We start from the raw sequence: 13,845 nt of genomic DNA, 5'->3' as shown, positions 1-13,845 counted from the left end.
ATATATATATATATATATATATATATGTGTGTGTATATATATATATATATATATATATACTCCTCTCCGAGCTGCCACCTTATCGTGGTGGAGGAGTTTGCGTGTCCCAATGATCCTAGGAGCTATGTTGTCCGGGGGCTTTATGCCCCCTGGTAAGGTGAGGGATCAGACAAAGAGCAGCTCGAAGACCTTTATGAAGAAGAAAAATCATGGACCCAGATTTCCCTCGCCCGGACGCGGGTCACCGGGGCCCCCCTCTGAAGCCAGGCCCGGAAGTGGGGCACGATGGCGAGCGCCTGGTGGCCGGGCCTGTTCCCATGGGGCCCGGCCGGGCACAGCCCGAAGAGGCAATGTGGGTCACCCCTCCAATGGGCTAACCACCCATAGCAGGGGGCATAGAGGTCGGGTGGGATGTGAGCTGGGCGGTAGCCGAAGGCAGGGCACTTGGCGGTCTGATCCTCGGCTACAGAAGGTAGCTCTTGGGACGTGGAACGTCACCTCACTGGGGGGGAAGGAGCCTGAGCTAGTGCGCGAAGTGGAGAAGTTCCGGCTGGATATAGTCGGACTCACTTCGACACACAGCAAGGGCTCTGGAACCACTTCTCTCGAGAGGATCTGGACTCTCTTCCACTCTGGCAGTGAGAGGCGACGGACTGGGGTGGCAATTCTTGTTCCCCCCCGGCTCAAAGCCTGTACGTTGGAGTTCAACCCGGGGGACGAAAGGGTAGCCTCCCCCCGCCTTCGGCTAGGGGGACGGGTCCTGACTGTTGTTTGTGCTTACGCACCAAACAGCAGTTCAGAGTACCCACCCTTTTTGGGTACACTCGAGGGAGTACTGGAAAGTGCTCCCCCGGGTGATTCCCTTGTTCTGCTGGGGGACTTCAACGCTCATGTTGGCAACAACAGTGAAACCTGGAGAGATGTGATTGGGAAGAATGGCCGCCCGGATCTGAACCCGAGTGGTGTTTTGGTATTGGACTTTTGTGCTCGTCACAGTTTGTCCATAACAATAACCATGTTCAAACATAAGGATGTCCATATGTGCACTTGGCACCAGGACACCCTAGGCCACAGTTCCATGATCGACTTTGTAGTTGTGTCATCAGATTTGCGGCCTCATGTTTTGGACACTCGGGTGAAGAGAGGGGCGGAGCTTTCTACCGATCACCACTTGGTGGTGAGTTGGCTGCGATGGTGGGGGAGGATGCCGGACAGACCTGGCAGGCCCAAACGCATTGTGAGGGTCTGATGGGAACGTCTGGCAGAGTTTCCTGTCAGAGAAAGTTTCAATTCCCACCCCCGGAAGAACTTAGAACATGTCACGAGGGAGGTGCTGGACATTGAGTCTGAGTGGACCATGTTCCACACCTCTATTGTCGAGGCGGCTGATTGGAGTTGGTGCCTGTCGGGGCGGTAATCCTAAAACCCGTTGGTGGACACCAGCGGTGAGGGATGTCGTCAAGCTATCGGGTTCTTTTGGCTCATAAGACTCCGGAGGCAGTGGACAGGTACCGACAGGCCAAGCGGTGTGCAGCATCAGCGGTCGCGGAGGCAAAAACTCGGACAATGGAGGAGTTTGGGGAAGCCATGGAAAACGACTCCGGACGGCTTCGAAGCGATTCTGGACCACCGTCCGCTGCCTCAGGAAGGCGAAGCAGTGCACTATCAACACCGTGTAAGGTGCGGATGGTGTTCTGCTGACCTCAACTGCGGATGTTGTGGATAGGTGGAAGGAATACTTCGAAGACCTCCTCAATCCCACCAACCCGTCTTCCTATGAGGAAGCAGTGCCTGGCGAATCTGTGGTGGGCTCTCCTATTTCTGGGGCTGAGGTTGCTGAGGTAGTTAAAAAGCTCCTCGGTGGCAAGGCCCCAGGGGTGGATGAGAACCGCCTGGAGTTCCTTAAGGCTCTGGATGCTGTGGGGCTGTCTTGGTTAACAAGACTCTGCAGCATCGCGTGGACATGGGGGGCGGTACATCCGGATTGGCAGACCGGGGTGGTGGTCCCTCCTCTTAAGAAGGGGGACCGGAGGGTGTGTTCCAACTATCGTGGGATCACACTCCTCAGCCTTCCCGGTAAGGTTTATTCAGGTGTACTGGAGAGGAGGCTACGCCGGATAGTCGAACCGCGGATTCAGGAGGAACGTGTGGTTTTCGTCCTGGTCGTGGAACTGTGGACTAGCTCTATACTCTCGGCAGGGTCCTTGAGTGTGCATGGGAGTTTGCCCAACCAGTCTACATGTGCTTTGTGGACTTAGAGAAGACATTCGACCTTGTCCCTCGGAAAGTCCTGTGGGGAGTGCTCAGAGAGTATGGGGTATCGGACTGTCTTATTGTGGCGGTCCGCTCCCTGTACGATCAGTGTCAGAGCTTGGTCCGCATTGCCGGCAGTAAGTCAGATACGTTTCCATTGAGGGTTGGACTCCGCCAAGGCTGTCCATTGTCACCGACTCTGTTCATAACTTTTATGGACAGAATTTCTCCGCGCAGTCAAGGCGTTGAGGGGTTCCGGTTTGGTGGCCGCAGGATTAGGTCTCTGCTTTTTGCAGATGATGTGGTCCTGACGGCTTCATCTGGCCGGTATCTTCAGCTCTCACTGGATCGGTTTGCAGCCGAGTGTGAAGCGACCGGAATGGAAATTAGCACCTCCACGTCCGAGTCCATGGTTCTCGCTCGGAGAAGGGTGGAGTGCCATCTCCGGGTTGGGGAGGAGACCCTGCCCCAAGTGGAGGAGTTCAAGTACCTAGGAGTCTTGTTCACGAGTGAGGGAAGAGTGGATCATGAGATCGACAGGCGGATCGGTGCGGCGTCTTCAATAATGCGGACGTTGTACCGATCCGTTGTGGTGAAGAAGGAGCTGAGCCGGAAGGCAAAGCTCTCAATTTACCGGTCGATCCACGTTCCCATCCTCACCTATGGTCATGAGCTTTGGGTCATGACCGAAAGGATAAGATTACGGGTACAAGCGGCCGAAATGAGTTTCCTCCGCCGTGTGGAGGGGCTCTCCCTTAGAGATAGGGTGAGAAGCTCTGCCATCCGGGAGGAGCTCAAAGTAAAGCTGCTGCTCCTCCACATCGACAGGAGCCAGATGAGGTGGTTCGGGCATCGGGTCAGGATGCCACCCGAACGCCTCTCTAGGGAGGTGTTTAGGGCACGTCCACCTGGTAGGAGGCCACGGGGAAGACCCAGTACACGTTGGGAAAACTATGTCTCCCGGCTGGCCTGGGAACGCCTCTGGATCCCCCGGGAAGAGCTAGACGAAGTGGCTGGGGAGAGGGAAGTCTTGGCTTCCCTGCTTAGGCTGCTGCCCCCGCGACCTAAGTAGAAGAAGATGGATGGATGGATGAATGGATGGATTTCAAAATATATGCCCTAGGATGAGGTGGCGACTTGTCCATGGTGTAACCCGACTTCCCGCATAATGGAGCTGTGATAGGCTCCAGCGACCCCAAAAGGGACAAGCGGTAGAAAATGGATGGATGGATGGAAGAATTCCAAAATATGATTGAAAACATTCCACTGTGTGTGTAGAGTATTTATAGCAGTGGCGGCTGCTGGTCTGTAATCGAGTGGAAACTCATTTTCTACCTCCCTAAGATTGCTTTGATTCGAGCAAATACAGAGCGCCAGAAGGCAGAGTCTAAAAACACGAGTACAATCTCCTATAACTCCAGAAATAAATGAAGATTTGTCTCTATTCCCTTTTCAACAAAGAAAAAGTTACTAAAACTGTAGGAAAAATCTGCAGCTAAATTCTGAACAATGGAATAACAGTTGAAAAATGCTCATCTGGCGGTGTATACAGTAGTTCGAGATCACTTGTTCGTTACCTTTTGTGTTCTAATTTATAGAGATAATCTTTTTTTTTAAACTGTTTTATGCAAACAACCAATTTACAACCTGATTGATATGGGAAAAAAGCATAAACATACTGTGTGCAATAGCAGTAGCCTTACGAGCTTAATTGGTTCCAGGAAGGAGCGCTTAACTCGAAACACTTGTATCTCAAATCAGCATCTCCCACTTAAAGGGGATATGCACTTTTAAAAAAAAAAATTGGTTCGCAATCATTATGAGGGACAAGAACACATATGTTTTTTTTTTTTTTAGAATTGTAAAAATAATTTTTAAAATACCTTGGAAGATGCAGCCAAGGAAAAGTGGTTTCAAAACCCTTTGAAACCACTTCAAACTCCTCCATCAACGTTTTATATACACATTCATAACAATATGTAATATGTACAATATTTACTAGGGGTGTGGGAAAAAATCGATTTGAATACGAATCGAATCGAATACGTTGTGCGATTCAGAATCGATTCTCATTTTTTTTTAAATCGATTTTTTAAATTTTTATTTATTTATTTTTTTGATCAATTCAACAAACCACTACACAGCAATACCATAACAATGCAATCCAATCCCAAAACCAAACCTGAACCAGCAACACTCAGAACTGCAATAAACATAGCAATTGAGAAGACACAAACACGACACAGAACAAACCAAAATTAGTGAAACAAAAATGATTATCAACAACAGTATCAATATTAGTTATAATTTCAGCATAGCAGTGATTAGAAATCTCTCATTTACATTATCATTAGAAAAAAAACAACAATAGTGTCACAGTGGCTTACACTTGCATCGCATCTCATAAGCTTGACAACACACTGTGTCAAATGTTTTCACAAAGATAAAATAAGTCATATTTTTGGTTTGTTTAATAGTTAAAACAAATTTACATTATTGCAATCGGTTGATAAAACATTGTCCTTTACAATTACAAAAGCTTTTTAAAAAAAATCTACTACTCTGATAGCATGTCAGCAGACTGGGGTAGATCCTGCTGAAATCCTATGTATTGAATGAATACAGAATCGTTTGAATCGGAAAAATATTGTTTTTGTATGGAGAATCGCGTTAAATCGAAAAAATCGATATATATTATCGAATCGTGACCCCCAAGAATCGATATTGAATCGAATCGTGGGACACCCAAAGATTCGCAGCCCTAATATTTACCGTATATTGATCATCTTAATCAATGCCGGAAGTAATTTTTCAACGCATTAATTTCCGTTTCCATATCAGTGCATGTCCGACTTCCAGTGTGTACTTACTTGAGGATACAAACACGCTTGTGTGTGTTCTAAACAACAACAAAGACGACTATTTTTGGACAAATGAGGATTCACAACCTTATCTTTTTCAATCTGAATTGGAGGATGAACTACTGCTTCCAGAAGTCAGCACGAAGGAAGAATGAAACGTTGAAGCCGACAGAAGCCGACAGAGTAAGGTGAAAGTGAATCGAAGCTGCAAAATGTGGAACTTGAAGCCAAGCTATTTCGCCATAAATGGCATGCTTACCTATAATTACCCAGAAAAAACGTCCCCGACCAGCTGGACCAAAAACACAACTTTGAATGGAGTGAGTCACACCTCATATTGATCATGATACATGCAGCACATCATGTGTGTGTTATGACAGACAGCATGTGCTTTCTGGCTAGCTGTGTACAAACAAAAGATGAAATGTGGGCTAATACTTTACAGATACTGTAATATGATTGTTCATGTTTTTCAGTCAGTGCAGATTGGTTTTGTATTGGATTGTGTTGTGCATTAAAACTCAAACGTTATGTGTTGACGTTGAAGCTAACTTATCTCTCTCCGAAGTTAGCTTCTATGGCTAATGTGTTACTACGCTAGAAAAATAATTACCCAGTGTTCTCTCTTACAATAACAATGTCGCTACAGTTTGGTTATTATACAGGTTTCGGAACGGAAAAAATTAAGTATTGTTGACGGGTTTTGAAAGCATTTTTAAAAAGATTTAGTGGTAGAAATGTTTGCTCGCATTAGCTGTATTGCTAGCCACCAAGGACGAGACAATTTTTATATGTTAAAAAGCGAGAAGAAAAAAAAACACAGAACAACTTTTATCTCCTTGTCTTTCATAATGATTGTGAACGGTAGGAAAAAAATCTCCAAAAAAGTGCAGTTCCCCTTTTAATGACTCGAAATCAATTTAATTGGTGGTTGCCCTGCTCCCCCAAAACAGTGCATTTTTAACATATACCATACCTTTTAGAACAAAAAAAAGAACATTGAGTAAAAACAATCAAATTTAACATCTACAGTAGTTTTAAGAATTAATGTAATGTACAGCATTAACCTTCTTTGGTATCTCATTACAGCTTCTGTTCCTTCAAACACAGCACCAGCAGGTTCTCCATATTTTTATTGTTAAATATTTGCTGTTTAAATATTATTTGAACAATTTTGGCTGGTATTAGATTCATTCTGCTTCAGTATGGTGCAGACCAGCAGTGATACGCTCGAATTGCTTCGCCAACTTGGCAACACCGTCGTTTGTGTGTTTGAGGATTTGTTTCTGTAATTTAATGACTATCGTCCACTTCTTCTTCTCAGCACTGTCCTTCACACTCAATTTCTTCCATCACATGCTTACATAAACAATTGCTAATGCTAGTGAGTAAAAACAGATGTTTTGGGCGGGTCTTACAGGGTTCACTGGGACATTTGCTATGCCAACTAATAGCAGAATGTTTGTAACTACATTTTTTCTTACAACTTTTAACGTAACAATTATCTGAGAGACAGCTCTTATCACACTCTCACATTGGGGCACTCTTAAGTTGAGGTACCACTCTAATAATATTAACAACTGTATATGTTAGTAACAAGTACTTCAAATATTAGTGATGGGACAATAATGATAACGAAATAATTAAAATGTTTTTCTCTAGGTTTTATGGCTAAGTGACGATGCCACACCCACCACACCCTCTCCTCATCCATTAGCCTCAGAGTTAGGTCCAGGTCAAGGGGGGATCACAGCAGAGCTAAACCCGATGGGCTTTGGTGGGTTATCTAAACCTCCACCCTCACGGCCGCAGCACACCACACCCGACCCTGAGTTTGCATCTGAGGTAAAAAATTTAAAAATGATGATAATTGCAACCATTGGAAAAATGCAATTCCCAATTTTTTTTTTGCAGGGAGTGTTGCGAATTCATCTGTTGGAGGCCCAAAACCTGATCGCTAAGGACAACTTCATGGGGGGCATGGTCAAAGGGAAGAGTGACCCTTACGTCAAGATCCGTGTGGCTGGCATCACCTTCCGCAGCCACACCATCAAAGAGAACCTCAATCCGATTTGGAATGAGCTTTATGAGGTTTTACCCTGTTTTCTGATGCAAACATTGTGTATCATCAAATGTTACACAAAAGTCATGTTATTTGTAGGTGATTTTGACTCAACTTCCCGGTCAAGAGATTCAATTTGAATTGTTTGACAAGGACATCGATCAAGACGACTTCCTGGGAAGGTGCATCCTCACTTCCTTTCTGATTACACCCTAACACAAGTAAATCAAACCTGTTTTTGCAGATTCAAGCTGAGCTTGCGGGATATCATCAGCGCACAATTCATTGATACGGTTTGTGGAACGTTTATTTGAATCATGTTTTGTCTGAATCTTGACCATTCATACAATGCTTTTCTGACAGTGGTACACTTTGAACGATGTCAAGTCAGGCCGAGTTCACCTGTTGCTAGAATGGCTGCCCAGGGTGTCTGACCTAATGAGGATGGAGCAGGTTTGCTTTCTGCATGATCATTCATTACTATGTTTCTGTGGCTCTCAAGGACTTTTTTCTTCAAAATGTGGCAAGTTCATGCAGCTCAAAGTAATGCAAAAATGCCAGGACCTGTGCACACGTTGCTATTATGTCATCACTACATACTACTCACTAAATGCAACACTTTTGTTTTTGCTCCTATTTTTTACAAGTTGAACTCAAATACCTATTCCTCTCAATTGTTGTTCACAAATCTGTCAAAATATTTGTTAGTGAGCATTTAGAAAATAACAAGTTAACTCATGTGATTAAGCACGAAGAATTATCGCATTGATTATTTTTATATGCAGATTAATCACGCAATTTATCTTGACCACCCTAACCGCGGACGGTGACTTGAAATGCGGCATCGGTTGTTATACGGTCAGTGATCAGGTCAATGCATACGTCAGTCCAAAGATAAGTGAGGAGACTCGGATGGGTGTGCTCACTATCAAATTAAACTACAAAAAAAAACCTGAAGATACTTTGGCCAAAACTGTTAACACGGTTTGAGAAAAATTCAATTAAAAAAAAAAAGAAATAAAATGTTTCTGTATGACATTATGACAATAAAATTACATTTTTGTCCATATAATATATTTTTTTAATTGATTTAAATAACGCAAGCGACTAATAACCTGTGATTAATCTTTAATAATCCAATTTCAAAAGTGTGATTTATTTGATTAAAAAAATAAAATTTTAACAGCATTTAAGTTCCTGATCTTCTAATTAAAACTCATTTTCCTGCTCCTACAGATCCTGCAGTACCAATCCCAACAGTCCTTCCAAAACAAAGTTCTTCCATCCGCAGCTGTGCTTTTCGTGTATGCCGAGCGTGCTCATGGCCTATCGGTAAGATCCCATCTCTTATCACATGACCAATAAAAGACTACATCTAAGCGTTTATTCTTGATTCCAGTTGAAGAAAAATGGAAAGGAGCCCAAAGTTGGAGCAGAGGTTATCTTAAAAAATGTCTCACACAAAACTAAGGTAAGGCAAAGATGTTTGACTCGCACTACTCGACCACTGATGTCCATATACTTGATGTCCATCAGGTCTGCGAGCGATCCACCTCCCCGAGATGGGATGAAGCGTTTCATTACTTGGTTCGAGATCCCAGAGATGAAACGCTCACAGTGAAAGTGAGAGTCTGAGTGACGGTGCACAGACATGGCGTAATTCAGTCGAAGCGTAACTTAGCATGTTTGTCTTCCACCAGCTGTCCCACAGCTGGGGTCAGATTCTTGGGTCCTTGACTCTCCCCCTCAGGGAAGTGATGGCTGAGCCGAACTTGGTGCTGGACCGGTGGCTCGCCCTGGACGGAGCTCTACCAGAGAGCCAGATCCTATTGAGGGTGACACTCAAGGTGCCGCCTGCATATTCAGTCTGTTAAATACGCACAGCACCTAATGTTGTTACGAGTTACTTATTTTTGCTGTGTAATTTAACGCTGTAAGGTATGACCTACACAAGGCAAGAGTCAGCATATTTGCATATCCAAGCAGGGATGAAAGTTAAAAGGGATGTCAAAGCACTACTGGACCACCATTTATTTTTATCTTACGCTATCAAAATCAATATTGCACGTATTAATATTTACTTCATAGATGCTAGTATGAACAATTCTTAAAGGAGCATATAACAATGAACTGACATAATTATTACACTGTGGGCCTAATCTTCTGATACCCCAAATAAAAAGTGCTAAATAGACTGTGCAAACTATTAAATTGTGTGTACTATTAGTGGGCATGTTGCGTGTGATCTGCTGCATGTGCAATTGATAACAAGCATAAAGTGGTACAGACTGCCCTATTTAATCGAAGATTTATACCCGCTATGACTAAAAACATACTCTTTTCCCTCTTCATTTATTGCAGCATAGTTTCCAAACTGGCGTTTTGCAATGTTGTTGACATGCAGCTCACAAATGTATTATAAACCATCTTTTGAAGTGTGAGCTAGACAACATAACCTATTTTGAGGACGCTGAAGTGCATCTGGAATGATCCAGTTGCAAGAAAATACATATTTCAAGACACTGTTGAACACTGTTAAAAAAACAGCAGAAATCAAAACAAATCAATTGAATTTGTTTCAATCAGTCTGTTAAGTCATACAGTAGCTATAAAATGATAAAACATTATTGCTAAATCCACAATTTGTGTAATATTTTTTATTTCCGATAGTATAGATATGTTGACAAGCAGACAGATGTAATATTCTCTCTGTCAATCAGCAGCAAGATCTTTGTTGGTTGTGAGACCTTTCTCACAACCATTTGTGTATACCTGTGCTAGTTTTTACAATCATTATGAAAGATAGGATGTATTGATTTTTTTAATGCATTCTAAATATTAAATACATTCGATCAAATGTCCGCTTACAATGTAGCCTATGTAAGCCGTTCAATTATGCCTATATAGCCCCTGAAAATATCGCCAAACACCTCCATTAGGGCTTTATTTACATGATGTAAGTATCCACGTAATGTAGTAACAGGCACATTTATAATAATATTTAGTATTTACATATTTTGTTAATTTCAAGAATACACGGCACATTAATTTAAAAAATACATCACAACATTGGCTTTTTTTTCTTCATCACTGAATATTACTCACTGCAGACTTATTGAGAGCCAACAAACATAATAAAACATCACTTACTGTACAAGGTCTGCTCTGCTGTCATTAGGATGCCGACTGCTGGGATGTTCATTATTCACATTTAGGTGAAAAATGTCTCATAATCTTCGCGAAGAAATATGGTGGGGGTAGCGGGGGAGAACAAGCGCTTTTCGTGTCATTCTCGCCAGTTCCAGTCCCTACTTTTCGAATTATATCCTCAGCCATCTACTTTTCAGGTGAGAGCTCCCATTGGCTTTATGTTTATTTATTATTTAGAATGCATACAAAAAAATCCATCCGTCGTCATGTCTTTCATAATGATTGTGATCAAAATTCCATAAAAAGTGCAGTTCCCCTTTAAGGGACACAATCTTCTGTGCACAGACTTAGACGCTATGAAGTTTGCAGGTGTTTTAATACACGCAAAGTGTAAGTAAATCAAGCTCTATATGTGTAACACTAATGCAATCCAAAACAAGAGCTGCTGATAAAGATATTTTATTAAAATTGTTAATTATTTAACAATACAGTATTAGTTAAAAGCAGTGCAAAATGTCCTTACATCATTTGGAGAGGGGTTTCTAATAATTGTTTTATTCAGCACACAAGACAAAAAAAGAAACATCTGATGCACTGCAGTGCAAATTACAAACACAAAAATAAACATTTTGATATTGTGTGGCCCTTTTAAAGCTTAACATAGCAAAAGTTGTTGATTATTATGTGTGTCCTATATGCCTTGCAGATCCTGGACACTCAGTTAGCAGTATGCCGCAGGGATGACGGAAGTGGAGAAACAGTCATTCCCAGGTGGGATCCTTCCCATCTGGACCTCAGGCACAGATTCGCCATGTGAGTCATTAATTCTCCATGGAAATGAGATAGCTGGCTGTCTGCCGGTCTATTTGATAATCAATTGCCTGCCACTTCATACATTACATTTCATACATTTAATTTCCTTGTAGGGCCAGTGATACATCAAGTGCATCTGGCCAGGTGAAGCTCACCATTGGGTACTCCACAGAAGAAAGCAGGCTTTTCATCACTGTCCATGCGTGCAGGTCTCACGTGGCATGATATTTGTGTGTCACTTGAGATTATAATAACAGTAAATAGTAAACAGGACATGTACGTGTGTGCAGAGGCCTGACAGCATGCTCCAAGGACGGGGCTGACCCTTACATCACCCTCATCCTGCTGCCCGACAAGAAAGCGACCACCAAGAGGAGAACCGCCACCAAGAAGAGAGACCTCAACCCAGAATTCAACGAGAGGTGAGACAAATGTACCATCAAGTGACAGTCAAAGAGGTTGCACGACACCTGTAGGACTCACTACACTCTCCTTTTATGCAGGTTTGACTTTGACTTTTCTCTGGAGGAGGCGACACAGAGGAGGCTGGATCTGTCTGTGAAGAACAGCGTCTCCTTCATGAGCAGAGAGAGGGAGCTCATTGGCAAAGTAAGTATAGTTATCTAACATGTACACTCTGATCATCTTGGTGGCAACAGCACAATCTAATGTATGAATACAATATATACTCTGTTGCATACAATAATGCTCATGTTTCATAATGCTCATGTTTCATTAACACTGGAAAAGGTTTATTCATTTAACAAGACATTAAATCAATGTGGCGCAGAACTGTCGTATGTCTTACAGGAAGCGGTTTCTAATATTTTTGTTAGCTCATTTAGTTTAATAAAAGGCTGAAAATATTGTAGTTATTTGTTTATTTATTGGTTTATTTTACAGGAATGGTGCAAATTAATTAACATAAGTTTTGTATCTGTTTTCCCTGGATATATCTTAAAACGGTCTTCCCAAAACAGTAGTAAATAGATTATAGAGTGAGCAATAGCGATATATAAAAGAGCAGTAAAACAAATATAATTGTTAAAAAAAGTATCCCAGCTATTAAGTACAATTAGGTTATTGTCTGAATTGAAATCAACTAAATTTTGCACAATGCTCTCATTTATTGAAATGAGTGAATAAAAAAGAGCTTGCAACTGTGAATCGGTTCTCATTGTCAATGATGTATATTGTTTACATTCAAACCAATATTTGTACCAAATCAGTACTTTAAAAACAGGACTGATGCTTGAGCAGTGACCAAAAAAAAAAAGGAAAACAAATGGGAAAAAGAACCCACAACAATGCCTTGTTTTTCCGTGACATTCGAGTTAAACAAACAAGTAAATACTTTAATTTTCTTAATACAATGATAACTAAGTAATACATGAAAAAATTGCAATACAACCAATTGTCATCATTATTGCAGCAATTCAGAACGTAGAGAACGTGCAAAAAATAACTTACTTTATGTTTGATGCTCATAATTCTGAGTGCTCCTGAATGCAACCACGCTTGATGTCACCATCATTGGTACTGGCTAGCTCAGCACTGCGACGCTAAAAGTGTTTATCAAGTGAATTATATATATTTAGCGCTTTTTTTACTAGGGTGAGAAGTTCTGCCATCGAGAGGAGCCAGATGAGGTGGTTCGGGCATCTGGACAGGATGCCACCCGAACGCCTCCGTAGGGAGGTGTTTAGGGCACGTCCAACCGGTAGGAGGCCACGGGGAAGACCCAGGACACGTTGGGAAGACTATGTCTCCCGGCTGGCCAGGGAACGCCTCGGGATCTCCCGGGAAGAGCTAGACGAAGTGGCTGGGGAGAGGGAAGTCTGGGTTTCCCTGCTTAGGCTGTTGCCCCCGCGACCTGACCTCGGATAAGCGGAAGATGATGGATGGCTTTTTTTACTAGAGACTCAAAGCGCTTTACATAGTGGAACCCATTATCTAGATATTTAAGCTACATTTAAACTAGTCTGGGTGGCACAGTGTCTTGCCCAAGGACACAACGGCAGTGACTAGGATGGCGGAAGCGGAAATACAATCTGAAACCCTCAAGTTGCTGGCACAGCCGCTCTACAAACCGAGCCACGCCACCCATGAGGGCTACTGTTAGCGTGCAAGTTTAAAACGAGCGTCAGACTCTGTTAGCTTCTGTCAGGACGCTACATGACCAAACTTTCCCAATATCACCACCAAGCATTTGTTGCAGGTGGCTGAGTTTCCATTCATTTAGCATCCTTTAAGACACTGATAGCTTCTTGCTTTTTCGTTCTGGTTATTACCCTGAACTTGGCACCAGTGTTATGGAACCATATTTTTTAATCGTTCAAATAAAAGAGCCGTTCAAACAACTCGACTCGTTCATATTCTACCAAATAAAAAGCAGTGACTCAACAGTTGAGAATCACTGCTTTCGATCACGTGGAATTGACTAACTTCTTCACTGAGTACAGCAAATACAGTGTAATTGGGCTTCTGTGTGTTTACATAAAGTGCAAAAAAAATGGGCATGTTCGATACATTATGGTCATCTACGACCGTGCACTTTTAGCTATGTTTGAATGTACACAGTCACACACGAGTGCTTATAATTCTTCCCTTCTTCCAGCTGCAGCTGGACCTGGACCAAATAGACCTGAAGACTGGCGTCACTCTGTGGTAAAGATCCAAAATTCTGTTAGCCACGAGGTTCGTAGG

General features: G+C 42.6%; 1 protein-coding gene across 1 annotated transcript in view; it reads left to right on the top strand.

Moving 5' to 3' along the window:
* The window catches only part of esyt1a (extended synaptotagmin-like protein 1a), a 45,732-nt gene that overhangs the window by 30,900 nt on the left and 987 nt on the right, over positions 1 to 13,845 (top strand). The window contains exons 17-30 of the mRNA XM_061903346.1: positions 6,777 to 6,959; positions 7,029 to 7,205; positions 7,276 to 7,358; positions 7,421 to 7,469; positions 7,540 to 7,629; positions 8,413 to 8,508; positions 8,576 to 8,647; positions 8,713 to 8,799; positions 8,877 to 9,023; positions 11,033 to 11,139; positions 11,253 to 11,348; positions 11,430 to 11,561; positions 11,643 to 11,748; positions 13,757 to 13,806. Of these exons, the coding sequence (XP_061759330.1) occupies positions 6,777 to 6,959; positions 7,029 to 7,205; positions 7,276 to 7,358; positions 7,421 to 7,469; positions 7,540 to 7,629; positions 8,413 to 8,508; positions 8,576 to 8,647; positions 8,713 to 8,799; positions 8,877 to 9,023; positions 11,033 to 11,139; positions 11,253 to 11,348; positions 11,430 to 11,561; positions 11,643 to 11,748; positions 13,757 to 13,806 (1,475 nt within the window). The remainder of the gene's footprint in view (positions 1 to 6,776; positions 6,960 to 7,028; positions 7,206 to 7,275; positions 7,359 to 7,420; positions 7,470 to 7,539; positions 7,630 to 8,412; positions 8,509 to 8,575; positions 8,648 to 8,712; positions 8,800 to 8,876; positions 9,024 to 11,032; positions 11,140 to 11,252; positions 11,349 to 11,429; positions 11,562 to 11,642; positions 11,749 to 13,756; positions 13,807 to 13,845) is intronic.

The sequence above is a fragment of the Nerophis ophidion genome, linkage group LG06 (assembly GCF_033978795.1).
Source record: "Nerophis ophidion isolate RoL-2023_Sa linkage group LG06, RoL_Noph_v1.0, whole genome shotgun sequence".
Classification (NCBI taxonomy): Eukaryota; Metazoa; Chordata; class Actinopteri; order Syngnathiformes; family Syngnathidae; genus Nerophis; species Nerophis ophidion.
Note: the sequence above shows the minus strand (reverse complement) of the source record. Positions and strands in the feature narration are given on the sequence as shown.